The sequence below is a fragment of the Manis pentadactyla genome, chromosome 4 (genome assembly GCF_030020395.1).
Source record: "Manis pentadactyla isolate mManPen7 chromosome 4, mManPen7.hap1, whole genome shotgun sequence".
Lineage (NCBI taxonomy): Eukaryota > Metazoa > Chordata > Mammalia > Pholidota > Manidae > Manis > Manis pentadactyla.
The window spans coordinates 105,185,529-105,197,677 of record NC_080022.1 but is presented as its reverse complement, the minus strand read 5'-3'; the positions used below and the strand labels follow the sequence as shown (position 1 = coordinate 105,197,677).

The window sequence follows — 12,149 nt, the reverse complement described above, 5'->3', positions numbered from 1 at the left end:
AAAACTTCTATGCACAGAAGTCAAGAAGAATAGGTTCATTGTGTACATAAGACAAAAGTGTGTTGGAAGTGGGTAAGGAGAGAGAAAGGAAGAATAAAGAAAAAAAGAATACAGATATCCAACTTAGCAATAATACCATAAACACAGTTTGAGGAAACCTGATCCTTGACTCATTCCTAAGCAATGACAGGAACAAAACAAAATATATGTGGGGAGGTGCTTCTTCATGGCACATACCTTGATCTTGCAAAAAGGACACTGTAAACAGCCTCTTCATCTTCAGAAAGCTTTAAATGGTGCAGCTGAAATTTACGCTGGGGCAGCAGCACCTGGAGAAGTGGAAGAAGGCGGCTGGGATGAAGTTATACAAATTAACTGACTTATTACAACACTGAGTAAACTCCACAGTAGACACTAGAAATGTAGTTGAGCCCTGGACAGCAGCTTCCACCCTTCCCTAACAACAGGACTGCTCGAACGCGCAGCCCAACAAGGACAGCTGTGACACAGGCACCAGAAGCAATGCCAGGGCCTCCTCACAGGAAGCGGGGGGCTCAACTCAGGCTCCTGAAGCAGCAGGCGGCTACCCTACCCAGACAAGGACACGGTCACCCTCCTCCCGAGCCTCCGCAGAGGACGTATGTAAGTGAGATTACCAAGGGCTTGCCAGTGGAGTCCAGCTGGTCTTTTGTTCTCCTCAGCAATAGGCTCTTGGTTAAAATACTTAACCGTTCTCTTCCTTTCTCTGAACCAGTGTCAACCTGACTCTTCCACAGATCGTACTCATCAAATGGAGAACAATGGAGAAATCTTTTGTTGGGGAAGAAGAAGAGAGTAGGAAAGAAATATAGGAGGAAGAAGTACAGGTTCAAATAAGATGAAAAACAAATCAGACTTTGTTACATCTGTCATGCAATGATTTTTAAAAGTGAATTTCAAAGTAAAGATCAAAGAGACCCAAGTTAATAATGAAAACCACATTGTAAAAATATAAAGTTTCTCAGTAATGATGTCTGTATCATCACAATAGAAGATATAACCAATAGCTAGCATTTATTCCTAAAGCTTCAAAGGCTAACAAAGAAATTCCATATCCCTTTATGGGCTGACTTGAATAAAAGCAAGTATTTTAAAATTAGCATTCTTTTCTGTTTGCTTCAAATAAATTGTGGTCCTGACCCTAGGCCATAAGTTTTAAAGCAGAAGTAGCCCAAAATATTCACTAAAGATGACTTTCCTTTAATTTTAATTTATCCTATATTTTTCCATATAAAGGAGCTAGATGTAATCAAAGTCCTACATCAGCCAGTCCATCAACAGACTATTTTCTCATAAATATTAATTATTTTGCCTTTTAAAGGTTGACCAGCTTGCCATCTGCTACATGAGTTAACCTGGCACACCAGAGCTTTATCATGAGATATGAAACAGTTCTGAAGGGTATCCAAGACCATTACTATTTACATAATCCCAAAGAGTTTACTCACTTCAACAGTGAATACATGTCCAGCAAGTTGTTTTGAATGGGGGTTCCAGTGACAGCCCAGCGGGTGTGGGCTTGTAGTTTACAGACTGCTATGGATGTCTGCACGCGGGGATTCTTAACACTGTGAGCTTCATCCAGTATGATTCGAGCCCAGACTATTCGAAGCAAAGGTGTTGAAATACCCTGGAAGAAATGCAAGTGAAACCCAATTACAGAACTGTAAAATGTCCATGTCATCAAGGTAAAGGGTAGTACCTTTAAGTTTAAGGGCTTAGATCGGGTACACTCAGATGAGAATTAAGCTTAAGAACCAAGAGTGGAAATGCTCAATGGGTACATAAACAAATCACTTGAGAGTCCCAATCCTTGAGATTAAGATGCTTAAGAGTAAAATGTTTTCTAACTTGAGTTTTCATGTATTCTTTCAGCCCACTTTTGGGCTATGGGTCAAGACAACGCTAGGTGTTGAGACTGAGCCTGGAATTGCACTCATTAAATAAATATTTACTCAATTTTACTCGATTTACAAAAATTCACTGAAAATATCCTTAAAGCCAATTTTATATACAAGATACTAAGCCAGATATAAAGGACAGCTCCTATGTTCAAGGAGTTCACAGTCTAGTAGGGAAGAAAAACAAGCATAAAATTAATTAGATCACAAAGCATACACATTACATTGCACTAGATAATTCAACACATGGCAGAAGGAATCCACTTGGTTTATTCACTGCCGTACCCCTGATACAACAGCGTCTGGCACAAGGTAGCTCCTCCATCTTTGCTAAATAAATGGTGTCATAACAATTAAGCTGGGAAGAGGAATGGAGGCAAAGCAGCCCATTCGGAGGAGAGACCACAGGCACGGCAACAGGACAGAGCACGGCAGGGGAGCTCATGGCCCTTGGAGTGACGGCATGAGGTGCCACATGGAGGGCTGAGTGTAGGGCCACGCAAGCAGGGCAAGATCAGAGAGAGCTGGATATATCATGGAGGGTAATTAGGGCTTTTTCCAGAAAGCAACAGAGAACCACTGAGGAACCTGAAAAGTTAGTCATCTGCAAGACGTCAGAGTTGGTCTGACTGGACAAGCATTCTAGAGATCTCCCCAAATACGGGAATCTGTGAACATCCTATTGAACTAAAAATAAAAACACTTACAAAAGATTACTTCTTGAAACTACACTATATTATCAGGAGAAAAACACCCCACAATAACTATGTAATAAAGCCTCTACCCTACCTAACTGAGACTAGCTTGGATGCACTAGCAAATGTTCAGACTTACTCCCTGGTGATCATTTAGCCTCTGGCCTTTGGAGACTTATTATTTGCAACCCATTTTCCTGGGAGATGGAGGAGAGAAAGGGAATGATGGCTAAATACCACAAGTACTAAAATTCTTGTCTTCAACACTAAATCTAAAAAATATTCTAGAAGTATACCCCAAAGACTCTAAAATAAAAACAGCAATGAGTGAGGCCTTCCTAGATTCATGTGATGATTACAATTGCAATGTGGTTCCCATTAGTCCTAAAAAACGACCTAGTGTGCCAAACCTCAACCTTTCTCAGTGATTATCTAGAATAAATGAGAGGAACAGAGGAAAGAGCTCTTTATTTCGACAGGTGGAACCTCTAGGACAGTCCTGACTTCACAGGAAGGTACCTCTGCTATCTCTTATGCTATGGGAAGACTCAGGTCACAGGAGGTGTGGCTCCAACTTTACTTCACTGGCAGCGACCCAGACTCACCTCCACACTGAGCTTTGCACCTGGGATCACTTCCTCTTGCTTCTTTGTGGGAACCTCCTTGGCCAGAAGGCTATAGGTAGTGATCACGATGTCGTATGTAGACAGGCTGCACAGACACAACACAAAGCAATCAGTAACCAATCCCTCTACCACTCTGACAAGAGGCAGAGTTGATCCCTTTATAAAAAGGCCTGTGGCTGGAGGGACAGATGGCAGAAGTCATTAACTGATGTCTTAATCTGGACATACATGATTTTGAAGAGGTAAGTTTTACTTGCTTGGCTTCCTTATCTCTTTACCTGTGATCATTTTTACAGTCTACTCACTATAGCTAAAACAGCCTCCCTCTTTCCAGCCAATGAGTCAGAAAGAAAAGTCTCTAGAGTCTTTTAAGCTTGCTGTGATCTCTCAAAAACAGGAAGGATGGCTGGTAATTAACAGTCAGTAATGATTTGAGAAAGATGATGCTAAAGTCTTAGAGAAGTGAGAAACTTTCAAAGCACTGTTCACCGAACACCAGTGATGCCTTCTCCTCCTCACTCTATAGTGGATTTGTGAAAACCCATTACTCCAGATTTGACTTTTGGGTATAAAAATACATGCTGTTAACTTTCAGTTTATCTTGCCTATCTATACCCTATACATGTAAAGATCCTTAATGAAAGGCACAAATCTTTTCCGAATGAAGCTTAATACTCTGTACTAGAAAGAATATCAATAAATATTTTAAATAAACACAATATGCTTAATTCAGAGAAGCAGCACTGTATACATACTGCCTTTGATAAAAAAGTACAGCTGACCCTTGAACAACACAGGGGTTAGGAGAGCCAATTCCCATGCAGTCGAAAATCTGCAAATAACTTTTGACTCCTCTAAAACTTAACAGCCTACTGATGACTGGAAGCCCTACCAATAACATAAATTAACACATTTTGTACGTTATATGTATCGTATACTGTATTCTTATAATAAAGCGAGCTAGAGAAAAATTTTTTTCAAATTGTCATAAATCTCCAAAAACTTTTCCTCTATTTTGATTGAAAAAGTCCACATATTAAGTAGACCCATGCACTTCAAACTTGTGTGGCTCAAGGACCAACTGTATAATTGAGAGTGATTCTAACCCATCAACTGTACATTCTGCATACCAAACCAGGTATGATCAAAGTACAGATCAAGTGAGATGCAATTTATTTCTAAATAAAAATCTAGAACAAAGGCAGGCCACTTGACACTGCTGCCCAGCTACCTTTCGTCTGCAGAAGTAACTATGAACCATGAGAGTTGGTGTGTCCTAACACTGATTCTAACACCAATTTGGCAATTTACCCCCTGAAAGACTGCTGCCCTGTTTTTTATGAGATAAATTATCCAATATCCAAGGTTGGGGAAAGAGACTGCTTTATCTAGAAGCAGGAACAACTTTGTTCTTGACTAGTTGAGCAAGTATTTAACCCAGACCATCATATAACCATCAGAACAAAACCCAGTTCTTTAAAGCCAAAAGACAGAGACTACCACTAAAATCACCACCTAGGGGAACATTTTCATTCCTCTTTCCTTATCACCCCCTTCAGGAATTGAAGTAGGTCTAATCCTAAACTCTTGAATTTGAAACTCCTAAGATGGCTCATATATGAAACATACAGCTATAAAAATAACGACCTGTATCAACCAATCATTATTATTCTATCAAGATGCCCTATAAGACTAAGCTGGTTCCATTCACACTACCAGAAAAAAAATGTGACTTTGGAGGCAGAAATTCAGCAATTAAGAAATGACTTTGACATAACCTATTTTACCAGGGAAATGCTGAGAACTCAGGCATCACAGGCAGCCTCCGTGGACAACAGTGACATGGATATACCAAAAGAACACCATTCTTTCTCAAGATGTACCTCTGACAACAGGTGAAGACTTGTGATAAGAGTGACTTTGGTCTTCACAAATACCAATAGTCCTGATTAAATGAAGCCTCAGGGAGAACAGGGAAGGTTACTAGGCCCCCTTAAGCCAAGGTGCTGAGCACCTCATACCAACTGCACTATTTCTTTACTTACACTTTTGCACGTTGCTCCCGGTTTGGCCCATGATAGAGACACACTCGCAGTCTGTTGTTGCTCACGTGTTTCTCTACTTCCTTTTTCCAATGATGGATCAGGGAAGCTGGACAGATGATTAGCGTTCCACAGGAAGTGAACTCAGAGGAGTCTTGAGCAGAAAAAAATCAACACCTTGTTATACTCATGAAAGATTCTTTAAATTTTAAAGGCAGTACCTCCTTCTCTTGACTTTTATTCCTTCAGTCAATATTTTTTAACAACTGCTCCTATTTCTACACATAGTTCATAGCAGAACAAAAGTAGAAGAGATAGTCTGTTAACTCAAAACACTTAATTTTCTTCATTTTCTCTGTAAAAATGTTAGACAGAGAGAGAGGCTGAAGAGCACAAAGACATGACCTCAGTCTAAAAAAACTACTCTCACAGCAGCCAGGAGGTAGGAACTGGATCATTTCCTAATTTGTCCTGAATTGATTCAATTCAGAGGAGCATTATGGTTTTTTCCTGGAAAGCATAACTTAATTATATCCACACTAAAATATAAGTACAAAAACCCCTCAAACAAGCAAACATTACTTCGGGAACAGTAATGGAGTACTTGTGCCACTGCCGCCTCACCCCTCTGTGTGAGTGCATGTGCACACGCGCGGGCTACTCCATGTGGACACAGGACGCAGCTGTACCAGTGGTCATTAGACATCACCAGCGGACAGCCACAGATTTTTCTATCTAACCAACTGAGAAACATACTTGGCAACTTACACATGTGGTGCTGTCTACATGTAGTATATGGAACCTGTACTTACATAGTTATTACATTTTTAAAAACAGAGGCTGAAATAAGATAGATTATTATCTAGGGTTTAGCAATTTCTGTATTTCAGAAACATGGATATGGGCTTTTGCTATGGGTGGCTGAAATCTGAATTTGTGACAGCTCTTCCTTAAAAAAATGTTAACTAATTTGGATCTGCCCTGCAGTTATGACCTCAACATTAACAGAAATAATCATTATGTTTAAACTAAAGTCTTCTTGAGCCTTAGCTTTCTCCATAAAATTTTTTCTGATCATAGGTCAAGCTAAGTTTACATTCGAAGGGAAAAATGATCACTTATAATTAGCACATTCAGCATCAGAAATGACACCACAGGAAAGTAGTCTAATACAGGTTTTACAGTAAATTAATTATGAACAAATGTGTCCTTATACAGCTTAAACATTTCCTCTCTGCTGGCTCAAATGATTTAGCAAAGGGCAGGCTATTAAGGCACTTGTCTACCATCTTTGGAAAGCCAAGTCAAAGCTGTGTTTTTATTCTTCTCTTTGTTTTTCTCTCGATTCCTCTGGGCCAGGATGAGAGCAATCATTGTCAGGGTTTTTCCTAATCCCATATCATCAGCTGGAAAAGAAAAACAAAAATCAGACAGTTCCTTTCTTAGAGAAATTAATCAACTTAGCTCAAGAGCAGAAAGTGCAGCGGACATTAGCCCTTTTTCTCTTTGCTGTCAGTGCCAGCCCAGTCACTATTCCTTCCCTACCCTACTGAATATTTCATCTTTCTTATTCTTATTAAAATGTACTCTAGCTCTTGCTATTCACTTTGAGATCTAGAGCAAAGACATTTACTATGACTTTGTAAAACTTAAAACCTATTGTTCAGATCTTATTCTAGTCCCCATGTTATACTGTTACTTACCTAATGCGTCCCTTGACAGCTATCTCAGTTTGATGACACTGCCTAGTCCTTCTTTTTTATCCCACCAAAGCAAAAAGATCCAGTAGTCACATCCTACGACCTATTTCACTGATGCTACCACATTCCTGGAGTTAGTTAACTCAGAACAGGCCTCCTAAATTCCCTTAACCTATTCCTCAGAGGGGCATAAATGAACACTTCTTGGGTACTGCCACTACACCAGTCACTGAATTTATCTGATTTTCTATTTATACCCTATTAAATGTTGTTATCTTCATTTTAAGTTTAATCATTCTGACATAAGCAAAAGTACAATGTGACAGCATGGGTTCTGGTTCAAATTCTGGCTCTGCCACTGTGCAGAGTTACCACATAGGCATGAGTACTAGGAAAGGCCTGCTTCAAGGTCGGCCCCTGGCTGGCATCTGAGAACTAGGAGGTAAGAAGTTTCCCACATGCCCACAAGAGTGGCTCACTGTGCCTCAACTGTGTACAAACAATACGGTTTATGCTGAAGATCTGCTTTCCTTCTGGGAGTACGGAATTTCGGTACCTACCAGGCTAACACTGCCAATGTGACCAGCCTCCCACAAAAACCTTGAGCACAAGCTTCCCTAGCTGGCACCATTTACATGTGGTGTCACAGTTCGCTGCTGGGAGAATTCAGTAGCCCCCATGTGACTCTGCTGGGAAAGGCCTCTGGAGGCTTGCACCTGTTCCCCTAAACTTTGCTCCATATACCTTTTCTCTTTGCTGATTTTGATTTCTAACAACTGAAAATAACTTTTCTTTTCTGTAATAAGTTACAGCCACAGTATGACTCTATATGTTGTGTGTCTTCCTAGCAAATCACTGAACCCGGAGGTGGTCCTGGGGACCCCCAACCAGACCCTTAGCCATAGAGGACATTTATCATGTTTTCTAGAAGTTGAGTTTTTAGTTGGACGAGTGCCCAAAGCAGAGCCTGGAAAACTTGCTTTCTGGGCTCCCCCCGCAGTGAAGGGGCCAGCACATGGCCCGGCTCTCCAGAACACATGGGCTCACACAGGACTCTGATAGAGATGTGAGCAATTTTAGGAAAGAGGGTCCCTCTGAAATCCTCTCTGCAGGACAGGATGGAGACAAAAGTGCCTGACTTTGGGGTGGCAACGTTTTCCTTTAGTGCTTGACGGAACCAAGTAGCATGGCAGTTTCCACTGGACACTCAGTTTATAAATTGACTCTGACCATGCTTCTAGAAGTCTGGCCTCCAGCCTGGCTCCCTGCACATCCCACAGAGTCCCTGCGCCACCGCAGAATAAATTGCTCAATCAGCCAGTCAGTGTCTCCTGCTTGTTGTATACTCTCGTGTATACTGCTTGACCATTCTGTATCTCAGTTTTCCCATCTGTAAAAGGGGGCTTTACAGCACCCACCCCCCAGAGTTGTTGAAAAGATCAAATGAAACAATACAGTATGTATGTTGGGTCTCATCATAATACCAGACTTACCCAATATTCCTCCATGTGGTTTCTGGCTTTCCCGCCATAGTAACCAGGCTAATGCCTGCTTCTGGTGTAGTAGCAAAGGGACCTGACAAGGGTAATAACCACAGGTTTAGTATAAATTCCTCGTGAGTGGCTACACTGGATCCTGGCTACATGGACTCCACACTCTTATTTATATTTTCTGCAAGTGATCCTCCCAAAATTCTAGTTGTCACAAAAACTGCTCACTGCACCCTGAAGTCCCTGACTCCATCCTCTCACCTACGGTGTCCCTAGTCTGCCCGGGGCAGCTGTGATTTGCACCCCGAGGCCCAGCATGTTTATTAAGCACCCCCTCACTCACTCTCCAGTGAGAGTCCTGGTTTGCTTTTTCAGCCAGTCAGTTTCTACTGCTTGCAACCACCACCTCCGACTGGTCACCTTCGATCTGCCCGCCACTCTCTTGGCTTTTCCTCCTCATCTCTTATGTCTGACCCTCCTCTCGCAGCAGCGTCCCAGTCTGCACTGCTAGTCACACATTTCAGTAGCCCTTTCCCTGGTGTCCCCCTTCTGGTCCTTTCTTATCCCAGACTATCTTGTATTCTGTGACAAAAATAATCTTCATTAAATACCCTTGTTCAATACCAGTGATTCCATAGTATCACTTGAGCTAGCTCCTTCCCCAGTGCCAGGCTCCACTGCCAGGGAGTCTCCCACTCAAGAGCGTCACCTGCTGCTCCCAGCTACGGTACCACTGTCACCGATGCTCACTCACAAACACCCGTCTCTGTACCTTGCTCTCCCCACCCCTCCAACAGGAGTGTGTTAGGTGTGCAGCTTCATTAAGGCACAAAGAAGCAGGTAACAAATAATTACTGACTTAGAATAACTTTTCCTTAATTTCAAACTCTTTTGCCATTTGTACCCAGTCTCTAGTATGTGCGCATTTTTATCTTTGCCTTCAAGTCATTTTCTAATGCCTCTATATATGACGACATACATGCACTTCCACCCCAACTAGTTCATTAAAAGCAGCAATTCCTCTGTATCCTTGTGGCACCTATTGAAGCTTAAATGGATCCTTTATTGCAATAGACACAGATTCCTTTAGGACTTCAAGGAAAAAGAGTGATTTTTTTTTCCTGACTGCTAAACAGAAAAGGAGAAAATACTGCAAGGGAAGCCACAGAAGCATTATCTGTAGGTAAGATGATCAGAGTGGCACTGCCAGGCAGCTTCACAGGAGTCTTGCTCTTACGGGCCTAGGGCACTGTCAGAGGACCCTCTGTACAATGCGTCTTCCTCGGCTCACCTTCAGCCCATCTGGGTCCTCTGCCACAGCAGTGTCACCAGGACGTGACTCAAGTGATCGATGCAGCTCATCAATGGCTTCGCTTATGATTTTCCACACTGCAGGAGGGCCACGTTGGTTTGTACAGCCTGCATACAAAGAGGCGTTACCACCTAAAGGTGTCACCAGTGTTATGTCCTGGCTATTGCTGCAAAAACGCAATTCATTATTTGCCAGATAATCAATCTATATAGACCATGCTTTTCTGCCTCCAGATTCTCCTCACTTCACAGGCTTGTCTATCCGTATTCTGTTTTTGGTTTTTTTGGTCACATAATTATTATAATAAAGGACTAATAGAAAGTATAATGAAAAACTAAGCTAACCCATAATATTTTTGATAGTTTATTTTTCCTCAACGTTGAAGAGGTGGCAAGGGAAAAGTAATGCCATCATTATTTTAGGAAGATTAAGATCTCTAGGGGTGGACACAAAGAAGAAAAGCCAGCGACAGGAAAGGTCAAGGCAGCAGAGGAAGGCCGCTGAAGTGGAGGCAGGGGGTTGAGGCAGCCGGACGCACCCATACCAGGCCACCCGCTCTGTGGCAGGGACGCTCCGTGCTGCTGCCCAACTCATTCTACACAGGCAACTGCTCTGTGGGCACTGCAGCTGCTGGCAATTTGAAGGACTAAGTATCCTAATTAAGGTGTTTCTAGACAAATGAAAATTATTCAAATGTCCACGTTTTTAAAGGAAAAGCGATCTTAAAGGAATTGTTTCCAAAACACATTACGTACTTTCTTAATAACCTAACTTAATTTTCCTCTAGGTAACTCAGTCACCATTATGATTACTGAATGCTGCTATCACACAGCAACATCCTCAAAACAGTCCTGAGCAGCCGTGACTATTATGCAACTTTAACAAGCACATTTTCTCTGGCCCCTTTTAAACTGACTTTAGTTTCATTTGGCACTGAGTCTTTCTTACCCCCAGTTAACTACTCTCTTCAACTCTCTCCCCTACCCTTTTCTGTTTTCTTTCTCTCCTTTTCCCTTTCTGTATCTCCAGCAGTTCCCAATTGGGAGAATGCTGGCTTTAGCTTTTCTAGCCACTGCCAGCCAACCTGAGCTCCTGTCTCCAGGACCAGTGAACCAACTGAATGCATTACCAACTTGAGGCTCTACTGGCAGCTGCTTCTGAATTCCATGTTTTCTGGAAAGTTCAGGAGGGAAACACTCATTTAAACAGGGTGTTACTACTCTCTGCAGGCCTACTGGTCACGAGCTCTACTCATGTTGCTCCTCTGCTCTGCACTCACACACACGCAGGAGGACACAGACGTACCTTCTGGTCTCCCTACCTCAGCATGACCTGAGTTTGGGTTTTCAGTCACAAATGTACTGATGACTCTCATGTGCCAACCACTGGGCTGACTGACCAGGATCCCTGAACCGGACAGACACACTCTCTGTCATCACAGAGGTCCAAACAGCACTGCGCAGAGCTCAGCCAAGCACCACGCCTTCAGGATACAGAAAACTTACAAACCAGAAATGGCTTCTCCCCTCACATGGGCATAAAGACACCTACTAGGCAGCATTTAACTCACAGGCGTAGCAGTTCACACTAGGACCAGGCCCCTGGATCTCACCTCTGTAGCACTGACTGGGTGCTCCCACAGCTACCTGGCAGGCAGCCTGTCTTCCCACAGAAGCCAGAGGCTGGAGATCCTGCCTCTGCGGGGGCTTGGGAGGCACCAAGTCGGGAGAGTCTGTGGTAGTTCGGGTGCAGTTACTCAGCTGTGGTACTTGAGTGGTACTCTTCTCATTAGTGTCTGCTCAAAGAACAAGGGAAGAACAGATTAAAGTTCAGAAAAGTGAAAGATTGTATGTGTAAGGAAAGGTCAAGAGAGGGCAGGATCACCACTTTTCCAATGAGCTGGGGAGACGTCACTGGAAAGAGTAGTGTGTAAACAGTTTCTTAAACAATTGGAAAGAGAGTTGACTCCACAGGAAATAGGAGGAGGTTTTTATAAATCACAAGCATAATTTAAAAGAAAAGCTCAGCAGCAGATATATATAATAAAACAGAAAAGTAAATGAATGAACAACTTCTTTACTGAATGGCTTCTTGAGTGTCTGGTGTAAAGTTCATGCACACCACAAGTCCTGGTGTGTGACTGCTTTACCTTGCTCTGGAGGGAGGGCAAGAGCACCAAGGGCTTCCTCCAACTCCTCGATCTGCTTAAGCAACCTCTGCCCCTGGTCTGGAAGAGCCTGGATGTTCACTGATGCCAGTGTGCTCTGAAAAACAGATCCTGTAAGATGGATCTCTCCTCTCAAGTTGCCAGAAAGATAGTTCCAGATTAAAATAGCCTAAAATG

The 12,149-nt window shown here is 42.5% G+C and overlaps 1 protein-coding gene across 4 annotated transcripts in view; it reads right to left on the bottom strand.

Annotated features, from left to right (window-relative positions):
* The window catches only part of TTF2 (transcription termination factor 2), a 42,463-nt gene that overhangs the window by 10,884 nt on the left and 19,430 nt on the right, over positions 1-12,149 (bottom strand). For all 4 annotated transcript variants that reach the window (XM_057500587.1, XM_036924459.2, XM_036924461.2 and 1 more), the window contains exons 6-15: positions 11,955-12,069; positions 11,418-11,600; positions 9,785-9,912; positions 8,497-8,578; positions 6,590-6,709; positions 5,307-5,457; positions 3,241-3,346; positions 1,488-1,669; positions 657-810; positions 238-329 (exon numbers count right to left, since the gene is read on the bottom strand). In XM_057500587.1, the coding sequence (XP_057356570.1) occupies positions 238-329; positions 657-810; positions 1,488-1,669; positions 3,241-3,346; positions 5,307-5,457; positions 6,590-6,709; positions 8,497-8,578; positions 9,785-9,912; positions 11,418-11,600; positions 11,955-12,069 (1,313 nt within the window). The remainder of the gene's footprint in view (positions 1-237; positions 330-656; positions 811-1,487; positions 1,670-3,240; positions 3,347-5,306; positions 5,458-6,589; positions 6,710-8,496; positions 8,579-9,784; positions 9,913-11,417; positions 11,601-11,954; positions 12,070-12,149) is intronic.